Source organism: Bufo bufo, chromosome 3, assembly GCF_905171765.1.
Source record: "Bufo bufo chromosome 3, aBufBuf1.1, whole genome shotgun sequence".
Taxonomy (NCBI): domain Eukaryota; kingdom Metazoa; phylum Chordata; class Amphibia; order Anura; family Bufonidae; genus Bufo; species Bufo bufo.
In genome coordinates this window covers 633649349-633663902 of record NC_053391.1, presented here as the reverse complement: position 1 = coordinate 633663902, position 14554 = coordinate 633649349, and the positions used below count along the sequence as shown (strand labels likewise).

Sequence of the window (14554 nt, the reverse complement as noted above, 5' to 3'; positions counted from 1 at the left end):
CTCATTTCGTAGTCATTTGCTCTGCACTTGCCTTTGCTATCAATCATCATCCCAGCCTTAAGCCTCATTTACACGTCAATGTTTTGGTCAGTGATTTCCATCCGTGATTGTGAGCCAAAACCAGGATTGGAGCCTCCACAGACATAAGGTATCTGCTCCTGTTCTGTGTTTAGGGCCGCACCTGGTTTTGGCTCACAATCAGGGCTCATTCACACGACCGTGGTTTGGTTCCGCATCCAAGCCGCATTTTTTGCGGCTCGGGTGCGGACCCATTCACTTCTATGGGGCTGCAAAAGATGCGGGCAGCTGCCGTCAACATACAGGGAGTGCAGAATTATTAGGCAAGTTGTATTTTTGAGGATTAATTTTATTATTGAACAACAACCATGTTCTCAATGAACCCAAAAAACTCATTAATATCAAAGCTGAATATTTTTGGAAGTAGTTTTTAGTTTGTTTTTAGTTTTAGCTATTTTAGGGGGATATCTGTGTGTGCAGGTGACTATTACTGTGCATAATTATTAGGCAACTTAACAAAAAACAAATATATACCCATTTCAATTATTTATTTTTACCAGTGAAACCAATATAACATCTCAACATTCACAAATATACATTTCTGACATTCAAAAACAAAACAAAAACAAATCAGTGACCAATATAGCCACCTTTCTTTGCAAGGACACTCAAAAGCCTGCCATCCATGGATTCTGTCAGTGTTTTGATCTGTTCACCATCAACATTGCGTGCAGCAGCAACCACAGCCTCCCAGACACTGTTCAGAGAGGTGTACTGTTTTCCCTCCTTGTAAATCTCACATTTGATGATGGACCACAGGTTCTCAATGGGGTTCAGATCAGGTGAACAAGGAGGCCATGTCATTAGATTTTCTTCTTTTATACCCTTTCTTGCCAGCCACGCTGTGGAGTACTTGGACGCGTGTGATGGAGCATTGTCCTGCATAAAAATCATGTTTTTCTTGAAGGATGCAGACTTCTTCCTGTACCACTGCTTGAAGAAGGTGTCTTCCAGAAATTGGCAGTAGGACTGGGAGTTGAGCTTGACTCCATCCTTAACCCGAAAAGGACCCACAAGCTCATCTTTGATGATACCAGCCCAAGCCAGTACTCCACCTCCACCTTGCTGGCGTCTGAGTCGGACTGGAGCTCTCTGCCCTTTACCAATCTAGCCACGGGCCCATCCATCTGGCCCATCAAGACTCACTCTCATTTCATCAGTCCATAAAACCTTAGAAAAATCAGTCTTGAGATATTTCTTGGCCCAGTCTTGACGTTTCAGCTTGTGTGTCTTGTTCAGTGGTGGTCGTCTTTCAGCCTTTCTTACCTTGGCCATGTCTCTGAGTATTGCACACCTTGTGCTTTTGGGTACTCCAGTGATGTTGCAGCTCTGAAATATGGCCAAACTGGTGGCAAGTGGCATCTTGGCAGCTGCACGCTTGACTTTTCTCAGTTCATGGGCAGTTATTTTGCGCCTTGGTTTTTCCACACGCTTCTTGCGACCCTGTTGACTATTTTGAATGAAACGCTTGATTGTTCGATGATCACGCTTCAGAAGCTTTGCAATTTTAAGAGTGCTACATCCCTCTGCAAGATATCTCACTATTTTTGACTTTTCTGAGCCTGTCAAGTCCTTCTTTTGACCCATTTTGCCAAAGGAAAGGAAGTTGCCTAATAATTATGCACACCTGATATAGGGTGTTGATGTCATTAGACCACACCCCTTCTCATTACAGAGATGCACATCACCTAATATGCTTAATTGGTAGTAGGCTTTCGAGCCTATACAGCTTGGAGTAAGACAACATGCATAAAGTGGATGATGTGGTCAAAATACTAATTTGCCTAATAATTCTGTACAGGGTGTATGTTTGTATGCTGATCAGATGACCAAGGAGGATCTGAGGTTGTGGATGGGCTGATGCATTCCAGTTAGAGTCTACGTGGTATTTGAGTGCTGCTCTGAATATAGTATTTGCTATCCAGAGGAAAACCCCTTTAAGTGTTACACCTATGGTTACCTAGTTCTGTAATTTTCTTGTGTTTGTCCTACAGATTGAAGATATGGCTGCCACGCACGAAGCCGCGCTGTTAGAGATTAAGACCAGCCATTCGGCCTCCATCGCTGCAATCCATGAAGATCATGAAAAAAGAGTTCACAGTAAAAAAATTATTTTGGATATTATACATTATATATCAAGTAATGTTGAAGATCGGAGTAGGGGGCTGTTTACATGTCGTTTTTGCTGTACGTCAGTTGGATAAGTTTAGACATACAGTAAAAAAAAACGTACACATACGTATGCAATTTTGTTGTTATCTATCCTTTTTTTAAGTTATACGTTACTTTGTTTGACGGATGTGAATACGCTTCAATATGTTTCATGTTTGTGTTCGTTTTTTTAATGAAATACGTATACGCTTTTGTGAAAACATTTCTTTTTTTTAAATGAAGATTTGAAGGCATTATCTGAAAAAAACATATACGTTTAATGGATAAAAAAGTATCCTCTTACGTTTCCCTACATCTCCCATTCACTGCAATGTAAAAAAAAACCTATATGTTTCTATCCTTTTTTTTGCAGGACAGAAAACAGAGGTGTAGCTAGGCTTTCCGGCACCCGGGGCAATTATTCAGCATCACGCCCCCCCTCACCCCCATTGCACTTGCCACTCAAATTTACATAAAGGTGGTTAAGTTTATCAGCGCGCCTCAGCAATTTCGCCCAGTGCATAACTATACTCACCCAGTTCCACTTACCCAATAAAATCTATCATAGGGTACACGGCGGTACCAATACACCCTGCAATAAATGAAAGACCCAACTGGTCCTACCTCATCCAGAGTGTCGCTGGCGTGTCCGTGTGATGTCCGCTGGATACGGGACAAGGTCCCTGCGGTGATAGAGAAAAAATGAATAATCATTTAACCACCTCCGGACCGCCTAACGCAGGATCGCGTTCCGGAGGTGGCAGCGCTGCGCAGAGTCACGCATATATGCGTCATCTCGCGATGGCCGAGAATTCCTGTGAACGCGCGCACACAGGCGCGCGCGCTCACAGGAACGGAAGGTAAGAGAGTGGATCTCCAGCCTGCCAGCGGCGATCGTTCGCTGGCAGGCTGGAGATGTGATTTTTTTTAACCCCTAACAGGTATATTAGACGCTGTTTTGATAACAGCGTCTAATATACCTGCTACCTGGTCCTCTGGTGGTCCCCTTTGTTTGGATCGACCACCAGAGGACACAGGCAGCTCAGTAATATGTTGCACCAAGCACCACTACACTACACCCCCCCCCTGTCACTTATTAACCCCTTATTCACCCTTGATCACCCCTGATCACCCCATATAGACTCCCTGATCACCCCCCTGTCATTGATCACCCCCTGTCATTGATCACCCCCCTGTAAAGCTCCATTCAGATGTCCGCATGATTTTTACGGATCCACTGATAGATGGATCGGATCCGCAAAACGCATACGGACGTCTGAATGGAGCCTTACAGGGGCGTGATCAATGACTGTGGTGATCACCCCATATAGACTCCCTGATCATTCCCCTGTCATTGATTACCCCCCTGTCATTGATCACCCCCCTGAAAAGCTCCATTCAGATGTCCGCATGATTTTTACGGATCCACTGATAGATGGATCGGATCCGCAAAACGCATACGGACGTCTGAATGGAGCCTTACAGGGGCGTGATCAATGACTGTGGTGATCACCCCATATAGACTCCCTGATCACCCCCCTGTCATTGATTACCCCCCTGTAAAGCTCCATTCAGACGTCCGCATGATTTTTACGGATCCACTGATAGATGGATCGGATCCGCAAAACGCATACGGACGTCTGAATGGAGCCTTACAGGGGGCGTGATCAATGACTGTGGTTATCACCCCATATAGACTCCCTGATCACCCCCCTGTCATTGATTACCCCCCTGTCATTGATCACCCCCCTGTAAAGCTCCATTCAGATGTCCGCATGATTTTTACGGATCCACTGATGGATGGATCGGATCCGCAAAACGCATACGGACGTCTGAATGGAGCCTTACAGGGGCGTGATCAATGACTGTGGTTATCACCCCATATAGACTCCCTGATCACCCCCCTGTCATTGATTACCCCCCTGTAAAGCTCCATTCAGATGTCTGCATGATTTTTACGGATCCACTGATAGATGGATCGGATCCGCAAAACGCATACGGACGTCTGAATGGAGCCTTACAGGGGCGTGATCAATGACTGTGGTGATCACCCCATATAGACTCCCTGATCACCCCCCTGTCATTGATTACCCCCCTGTAAAGCTCCATTCAGATGTCTGCATGATTTTTACGGATCCACTGATAGATGGATCGGATCCGCAAAACGCATACGGACGTCTGAATGGAGCCTTACAGGGGCGTGATCAATGACTGTGGTGATCACCCCATATAGACTCCCTGATCACCCCCCTGTCACTGATTACCCCCCTGTCATTGATCACCCCCCTGTAAAGCTCCATTCAGATGTCCGCATGATTTTTACGGATCCACTGATAGATGGATCGGATCCGCAAAACACATACAGGCGTCTCCCTGGAGCCTTCCGGGGGGGTGATCACCCCATATAGACTCCCTGATCACCCCCCTGTCATTGATCACCCCCCCTGTCATTGATCACCCCCCCTGTCAGGCTGCATTCAGATGTCCGTATGATTTTTACGGATCCACGGATACATGGATCGGATCCGCAAAACACATACGGACATCTGAATGGAGCCTTATAGGGGGGTGATCAATGACAGGGGGGTGATCACCCCATATAGACTCCCTGATCACCCCCCTGTCATTGATCACCCCCCTGTCATTGATCAGCCCCCTGTCATTGATCAGCCCCCTGTCATTGATCACCCTCCTGTAAGGCTCCATTCAGACATTTTTTTGGCCCAAGTTAGCGGAAATTATTATTTTTTTTCTTACAAAGTCTCATATTCCACTAACTTGTGTCAAAAAATGAAATCTCACATGAACTCACCATACCCCTCACGGAATCCAAATGCGTAAAATTTTTTAGACATTTATATTCCAGACTTCTTCTCACGCTTTAGGGCCCCTAGAATGCCAGGGCAGTATAAATACCCCACATGTGACCCCATTTCGGAAAGAAGACACCCCCAGGTATTCCGTGAGGGGCTTATTGAGTCCATGAAAGATTGAAATTTTTGTCCCAAGTTAGCGGAAAGGGAGACTTTGTGAGAAAAAAATAAATAAAATCAATTTCCGCTAACTTGTGCCAAAAAAAATACATTTCTATGAACTCGCCATGCCCCTCATTGAATACCTTGGGGTGTCTTCTTTCCAAAATGGGGTCACATGTGGGGTATTTATACTGCCCTGGCATTTTAGGGGCCCCAAAGCGTGAGAAGAAGTCTGGGATCCAAATGTCTAAAAATGCCCTCATAAAAGGAATGTGGGCCCCTTTGCCCACCTAGGCTGCAAAAAAGTGCCACACATGTGGTATCGCCGTATTCAGGAGAAGTTGGGGAATGTGTTTTGGGGTGTCATTTTACATATACCCATGCTGGGTGAGATAAATATCTTGGTCAAATGCCAACTTTGTATAAAAAAATGGGAAAAGTTGTCTTTTGCCAAGATATTTCTCTCACCCAGCATGGGTATATGTAAAATGACACCCCAAAACACATTCCCCAACTTCTCCTGAATACGGAGATACCACATGTGTGACACTTTTTTGCAGCCTAGGTGGGCAAAGGGGCCCACATTCCAACGAGCACCTTTCGGATTTCACTGGTCATTTTTTACAGAATTTGATTTCAAACTCCTTACCACACATTTGGGCCCCTAGAATGCCAGGGCAGTATAACTACCCCACAAGTGACCCCATTTTGGAAAGAAGACACCCCAAGGTATTCGCTGATGGGCATAGTGAGTTCATGGAAGTTTTTATTTTTTGTCACAAGTTAGTGGAATATGAGACTTTGTAAGAAAAAAAAATTAAAAAAAAATAAAAAATCATCATTTTCCACTAACTTGTGACAAAAAATAAAAAATTCTAGGAACTCGCCATGCCCCTCACGGAATACCTTTGGGTGTCTTCTTTCCAAAATGGGGTCACTTGTGGGGTAGTTATACTGCCCAGGCATTCTAGGGGCCCAAATGTGTGGTAAGGAGTTTGAAATCAAATTCTGTAAAAAATGGCCAGTGAAATATTCGTCATATATTTACGAATTTGAGAATTTGCGATTATTTTCTTGATTGCAAAAATAGGCAATGTAATATGCGCGTATTGCGTGCGCAATACAGGCGTGGGTCACTGTTGCTACATTTTTCAAGCTAGAAGTTTCCTGAGACTGGAGAAAATGGTCAGCACGGCAGAACATTACAATAGCTTTATATGCAGATAGAGTGCTCCAATATATTCGCGATTGCGCAAATCGGCAATTAATGATGCGCATATTTTTCCGCAATACGTGCAGCTTCACATTTTAGCAGGTCTGACAACATATTACTGATTGGTGCACTAAGTATTGTTGTGACATCACAGCACTATGTCTGTAGCATGTATGTATGGACAGCAGAACCTATCACACTACCTAACACCCTGCACTGGAACCTATCAGCTACACTATATCACGACTATATTTTAAATCTTCGCGAATTCTCGAAGTGGTGATATTCGCGATTAAAATTTGCGATTCGAATATTACAAAACACCAATTGTGAGGCACAGGCATCATCATATTCTAGCTAATGACGCTTGAGTATAAAAAGACTGATAAGCTGTGCTTTCCTAAATAAAATAAAAAAAGTGTACAGATGAAGCCTCATTTTACCTTTCATTTTAGGAGTCATTTACTTTCTAACCCTAACAACTCAATATTGCCCTCTAGTGGAAAAAAGGAGTTCTGCATTTTACAAACAATTTACTATTGAAGTTCACCTATTATGGGGATTGGAGTAGGATGCGTTCACACTGTCAGTGTTTGGTCAGTGATTTCCATCAGTGATTGTGAGCCAATACCAGGTACTGGTCAGAAACACAGAACAGGTGAAAATTTGCAAATATATTATACCTTATGTCTGTGTAGGGTCCAATTCTGGATTCAGCTCACAATCACAGATGGAAATTACTGACCAAACACTGATGTGTAAAAGAGGACGGGTGTCCTCCTAATGCTACATAGTTCAGGTGAATGACAAAGGAATTTTTCAGACCTTTCAAATTTCACTTTGGGGGCCCCTATTTGAATCTAAGAATATCTGTGTTATTATGCGATTTCTTTTTTTTTTTTTTTTAATTCTTTATATTTTTATTTTTAAAGTACATAAAGTTAATACATAAACAAATTTAAGATAAATCAGTATATATAATAAAACAGACATACATATCCTTATATCCCCCCCCCCCCCCCCCCATTGGCTGTCGTTCCCCTCAATTCTTCAGATACAACAAAACAGTAAATACATTTAGAGATATCTACGTGGCTATGCGTGCTACTCTCCGCTTCCTTTCCATATCCTCATAAATTTTAATTTGTTGAAGGTATAGATCCCACTCCCTTGATGAGGGCTGGGAGGCTGAGCCCCAGTACTTCACCAAAATAGCTTTCGCCACCATCAAACCCCTCATCCAAATCCGTCTAACCTGGGGGGGGACTTCTGTTTCAGAACCATAATCTCCTAAGATCACTGTCAATATCCCCGGGTTATATTTCATTGAGGATTCTTTTTGTAGAGCAGAGAAAACCTCATCCCAATATTTTCTAATTTTATTGCAACTCCAGAGCAAATGGACAAAGTTTGCGTTGACATGTCCACATTTAGGACAACAACAGTCCCGGCCCCTATTTTGGGGAAATTTTCCTTGAATTTGGGGCGTATAATACAGCCTATGGAGGATCTTGAATTGTATTAGTCTATGTGCACTGGAAACTGTCGCCCTTCTCACGTTCCTGTAAATAGTAGACCAGTGTAAAGGAGGGCAATTCAACTCTTGCTCCCATTTACTTGGGCTTTTGAAAGGTGTTACAGCCACCAGTGCCATTCGGAGTTTAGAGTATAATCTAGATATTTTCACCTTCTCATCCTTCTGGGCATAACAGTAATCAAGAAATATATTCTCTCGTGGGAAAATATGACCCCTATTCCTAGAGGCTTCAAATAAGTGTTTCAAACGTGAATACATAAATACATTCAATGTTGTACAATAATTAAATCCAAATTCCGAGAGTGATTTAAATCGACCTAAGTAAAAAAGGTGAGACACCGTGTAGATGCCATTGCGTGTCCAATAACCAAAATCTGTAATTTTGAAGAACTCCTCCAGCGCCCCGTTCCCCCACAGAGGAGTGAAACCAAGCGGACCGGAGACTTTAAGAATCTCCTTCAGCCTGTTCCACACCCTCTGCAGTGAGCAAGGGACCAGCAAGGACCTCTTCATTCCCATAGTACCAGTTTCCAAACATACAAAAATGTTCTCTATTGGTGTGTCAATAACTTTATTCAAGTATCGTGATAATAAACTCTCTTTCCAATGGCAACACCGCTGAATCTGTGCACAAAAATAATAACCTTGAAAGAAGGGTAGTGACAGCCCACCATCTGCCTCCGACAACCATAGATATCTCTGCTTTATACGAACCCTCTTCCTACCCCAGATTAGGTCATTAATCAGAGTCTCCAATCTATGGAAAAAGATGTCGTCAATCCAAATAGGGGAGGCACACATCGGGAACAAGACCATAGGTAGAATAATCATCCTGATCAATGCGATTCGGTCTGTCTGTGCCAATAATAGCTTCCGCCAAGCGCCAACTTTAGTTCTAACTTTATTCAAAACTGGGGCAAGATTCAAGTCATAGAATCTACTTATTGGAACCCCGATCTTAACCCCCAGATAGTTCAAGGAATCATTAGGGGCCAAAATACAGACTCGGCTCCCCACATCTACAGCTTTCCGGTTCAGCGGGAGGAGCGATGATTTTGTCCAGTTGATCATATATCCTGATAATTTACCGTAAGATTCTATTACCTCTATGACATAAGGAAGGATTTTCCATCCCTGATCCAGGAACAGAATCACATCATCTGCATATAGACTTATTTTATCGCTCACTCCCCGCCACCCCGAAGCCTTCTATACGATTCTCCAAGCGAATCCGACAAGCCAATGGTTTCGATAAAGAGAGCGAAAAGAAGGGGAGACAGAGGACAACCCTGTCTCATCCCTCTCAGCATCGACACAGGAGAGGAGCTCATACCATTGACACTAATACGTGCAACTGGCTGTGCATATAACATCTGAGTCATTTCCAAAAATGGATTTCCAAAGCCGAAATGGGACATCGTAGCCCAGAGAAAAGACCACTCCATCCCGTCAAACGCCTTTGCGGCGTCTAATGACAGGATGGAGTGGTCCACACCACCCCCAACAGACAAATTCAGATAGACCCTATATATGCTCGTCTGAATTTGGCGACCCGGGATAAAGCCCGTCTGGTCAGGGTGGACCAGACCGGCTATAACCCTCTTCAAGCGATTAGCCAGAATTTTTGCAAAGATCTTATAGTCTGTATTTAAGAGCGATATGGGTCTATATGACCCCACATCGCAGGGGTCCTTGTCCTTTTTCAGGACCAAGATAATTACTGCCTCTCTGAATGATGATGGTAAAGAGCCAAATGCGCAGGATTCATTAAAGACTTGAAGTAAAATTGGCAAAAGAGATTTGGCATGGTATCTATAAGTTTCAAACGGTAGCCCATCTGGACCGGGGGAAGAACTATATTTTAATACCGAAAGAGTCGCTTGGAGTTCCTCCAAAAGAATAGGGGAGTCCAACATCGCTCTCTCCTGGGTAGATAGCTGGGGGAGCGCTAATTGTTGGAGATATTGATCCATATCCGTGCGTCTAAACATAGAGTCAGATTTATAGAGGGTAGAGTAATATTTCACGAATTCCTCTCTTATCTCCTCTACGGATCTCACCCCAATTCCTTGGGAGTTCCTGATTTCTTTATAGTAGTGACCTCTCTCTGGTTGGCCACCAAACGGGCCAAAAATCTACCTGTTTTACCAGACTCACAAAATCGGTTCTGACCTTGAAAGAGAGCTTATGTTGTGCTTTTTTATATAAAATTGTCCTTAAGCTGAGAATTGGCCTCCTTTAATTGAGCAACAAGTTGCTCCTCATGACAGTTAATCAATGTGGCACGCAAACTCCTTATTGAGTCTGTCAACTGTTTTTCCCTACGGCGTATTTCCGTTCTAAATCTATGAATTTTATTAAAGTACAGACCCCTAATATGTGCCTTCAGCGCGTCCCACACATAATGGATGTGTGTTGAGCTTACGTTGAAGCCCCAGAATTCCTGAATATCATGATCTACACCGGACTGCTCCCCTATCACCTCAAACCAGTGTGAGTTCAATTTAAAGGCTCTACTTAAAGTTGGAGCCTCCACAAACACAATCAACATGGGGGAGTGATCCGAGATTCCATGAGGCTCGTACCTCATCCTCCGGACACGTCCGCACAGATCCCGACTAGCAAATGCCAGATCAATACGGGACATAGATCCGTATGACTGGCTAAAGCATGAGAAATTTTTTTTATTGCCATAGAGGTGGCGCCAGATATCAACCAGCGCCAGCTCCTGGCACACCGCAGTCAAAGGGGACCCGCTGCGAGCGCGCCCAGAGAGTGCAGAGAACCGATCCAGCTCAGGGTCTGGTACCGCATTAAAATCGCCTGCCACCAATAAGGCACATTGATTTTTAGTAGAAATATATTGAGCTAAGTGTGACATAACATTTGATTTATATGGAGGGGGATATATATAAAAGCCAGTATCACCTCCTGCCCCTTCCAGATCCCATGGAGAAATACATATCGTCCCTCTTTATCTATGGCACTGTCTAGCGGTTGGAACTCTGTCCCTCTATGTATGTATACACTGACACCTCTTGAGTAAGATGAAAAGCAAGCGTGGTACTCCAGAGAGGCCCCATTTCTTTTTCAGTGTGTAAATCCTATCTTCTGTTACGTGAGTCTCTAATAATGCAACAATCGCAGGCAAATGACGGGTCACCAGGTCAAATACTACCGTCCTCTTCACTCTGTCCTCCCAACCCTCTCACATTTCCAACATAAAATGTTACATGCATGAGTATGAGTAAGATTATCTACAATCTCAGCGGAGAGGCACGCATGACCACGAGACGGAGAACGGCAGCCAATCCCTCCCTAAAACCCCCCCCAGAAACCCCCTATGTGGTTGACAAGGCGTTTTACAATACCCATCAACCTCTCACCTTTCCACCAAACCTCCCCCCCGCCACCTCCCCTCACCCGCACCCCTCCCCACCTCATCTTCATAGTAATTCATAGACCCTGGAATCCAACCAATGTGCCACCTCCTCATGTCTAGAGAAAATCGGACAGTATCTTTGTCTACCACTCTTAATTTAGCGGGGTATAACATTGAATATTTAATGTTAGCTGAGATCAATCTTTTTCTTAACCTCAAAGAAAGATCTTCTTTGATTTTGCGTCTCTCGAGAAAAGTCAGGGAAGATCGATATCAGGTTATTATCAAATATGTTTCTAATACTTCTCTTTTACCTGTATGAAGACCAATCCCGATCCTTTAGCAGGACAAATTTAGCTAAAATTGCCCTAGGAGGGGCACCTGGGGGCGTTTTTTAAAAGGAATCCTATGGGCCCTTTCCACACAGAAGGTAGACATATCATGCTCTGGCCCCAGATTTTCTACCAGCCACTTCTGGATAAATTTCGGCGTATCATCCTGTTCCGCCCCCTCTGGAAACCCAACTAATCGCAGGTTGTACTACGTGATCTATCCTCCAGTTCTACCACTTTCCTTCTTAACCATATACGATCTTCGTCAACTTCTTTAAGTCTGTTCTTTAGTATATCATTCTCTACACTGACACAATTAACTGTAGTTCCATTCGTTCACCTTTAATCTGAGCTTCGACAATTCATCTCTTATTATAGTGACGTCCCCCTGTACTACTGCAAGGGAAGAGGCCAACTCTGCAACCGAAGTACTGGTAGCGTTTACTACTCCCAGTATATCTGCAATTTTTTTGTTAATACTGTCCAAAACCTTCACTATGGGATGAGCTGGTCTTTAATAGCCCCTGCTCTGACCGCTCCGCATTGTCAGGTCCTATCTCAGCCTGAAGAGCAGACCTCTGAACCCCTCCTCTAGTTTTGGGGGGTGGTGATTTCAGAAATTTATCTAACCGAGCTTGTGGGCTCCCACCTGTTCCACTTTTTGGCGGGGATAGACCACCTGATTTACGATATTTTGGCGGCATTTTTATGGGGTCCAATATATTGCGACTATGAACACAGTTCCCAGACGACTATATCACATATACAAATATGTACAGGGCACCCATCTATGTAGGCTGGCATATAGAAAAAGGAGGCAAATACCAGACAAATATGCACATATAATATCAGGGAATAAAGCAGTCACTATTAGGGTGTGGTTGCCACAAGCCCAAGGTATGTGCAAGTTGACTGGCTACCACTCCAATTAAACATCTTGATAAAGTTGCCCTGAATTTTATCCTAGTGAGGTTAGGCGAGATAAGTCACTAGCCGCTGAAAGAGGTGATCAGCAGTTATATAACGGTCATAATATTATCAAGTTAACATAAATCAGAGTACAACAAAGTATCCAAGCGAAGCGAAATATCAGAGCCGGTTTTAAGGAATATGTCCCATAAACAACGTGCAGAGGAGGGTACCCCAGTAGAGGGGAGCCTTCTTATGTTTAAGATGGAAAGGTCAGAGTTTGGCTTTTCAAATATACCGTTGCGGAATCAAATTGCCCTTAGCGACTGGGTTTACCAGGGGACGCCAATCCATCCAGGAAAGCGACGGTTGAAGACCGGGAGTCTGAAAGTTAAAGAGGAGCTTTATGGGACTTTACTGTTCCTCTTAGTTAGTTCCACTGTTCCGCTCAGGCTTTATGGGCCTTTACATTCATCAGTTGCACTAATATCGCAGCCCCAGACCCTAGGCCATCAGCCCCAGATCCCGCAACCAGCCACCGCAATCCGCCGGGCTCACCAACGGGGGACAGAGCGCTGACACAGAAGGCTGAGAATTCCACACCTCCACGTTGCCCCGGCCGCACCGGGATCAGCAAACTCCTCAGCACTCCGAATTGGGGTCACATCACCAATTAACCAGCGGGGTGCCTGAGATCAAGGCCCCTGCTTCTCCCACGTGAAATAACGTGTTTCCATATCATTACTGGAATTTTTCTTATGTGTTGTATTCTCTTCTTTCTTAGAATTAAAAGAAGGTCATGAGCTGGAGAAGAAAATGTTAGAAGATGGTTTTGAAAAACTAAAACTGTCATTACAGGTATGTTACTTGCTTTTCTATTTGTATAAATTACAACATTGTAAAATTGTTGCTCATGTGCATGGTTTTCCCACTATTCATCTCAGGACCAAGTTGACACCTTGACGTTCCAGAATCATTCACTAAGGGATCGGGCAAAGATGTTTGAGGAAGCCTTAATGAAGAGCACTGACGAACAATTAGAGGTAACAAAAGAGGTAGCTGTGTCACCCATTAAATGTATTTTTAATGTAATTCTTCATGAAAAACGATTTGCATATGGGGGATTTAGTGGGAACACTTTAAAAGCTGTTTATATCTTTAGTTCTTTAAAGGGGAAATCCATCCAAAATAGATCCACCAATGGTTCTATAATCAATAGGCCTTGGTAGCACAATATGCCACCAGTGTGATGTCCCCCACCCCCGTCCCCACCATTACTAGCAAGGTATTGGTGCTAGGAAAGAAAACTCCACTATTAACATTTCCTAGTTCAAATCACTTTAAAAATTGAAACTTGGGGTTTTCTCTCTTTTCATAGCAAAATTCAAGTAAAAATTCTGCTTAACATTCGTGTCATTTAAACGGCATAGCTTTGTGTGAGCTACCACAAGGCACTGCTGCCCGATGAGAAGACTGAAGTAGCTGAAGTCTGAACTTTGCTTTCTGTCGGAGCAGACCTCAGGGTACTGCTTCTCCACATGAAGCTGGTGTAAAGAGTCTTGCAGGTAATGGTTCAAGTCTCTTTAGGTAGCTACCCTGTCAGTGTCTCGCCCGTTGTAGAGCCTTGAAATATGATTAGGGATTAGAGATGAGCAAAGCACTTGAGATTCGGTTCGGTTCAGGTTCACCGAATTTTGAAAAAAGTTCAGTTCTGACCCGAATCGATTTGGACCGAACCAAAGTTGCTCCAATTACCCTGAAAATTGGTATATAACGCCTCCTAGTCTCCAAGGACTCAGAATTTTTAGGACAACTTGTTATCTATTTTGATTTATTTTTATAATTTTTTTTATTTTTCCCTCCTCCCTCCCGAAGCTCTCATTCACAATGACAGCAATTGTAAATGATGTCAGAGTGACACTGACATACATAGCTATGGGTAAACTCACGTTTCACAGCGTGTTAAAAACCTGCTGT

The 14554-nt window shown here is 43.6% G+C and overlaps 1 protein-coding gene across 1 annotated transcript in view; it reads left to right on the top strand.

The window, feature by feature from the left end:
• Positions 1-14554, top strand: part of MTUS2 (microtubule associated scaffold protein 2) — a 505095-nt gene that overhangs the window by 477443 nt on the left and 13098 nt on the right. Inside the window, 3 exon segments of the mRNA XM_040422442.1 lie at positions 2073-2178; positions 13362-13435; positions 13522-13620. Coding sequence (XP_040278376.1) covers positions 2073-2178; positions 13362-13435; positions 13522-13620 — 279 coding nt within the window.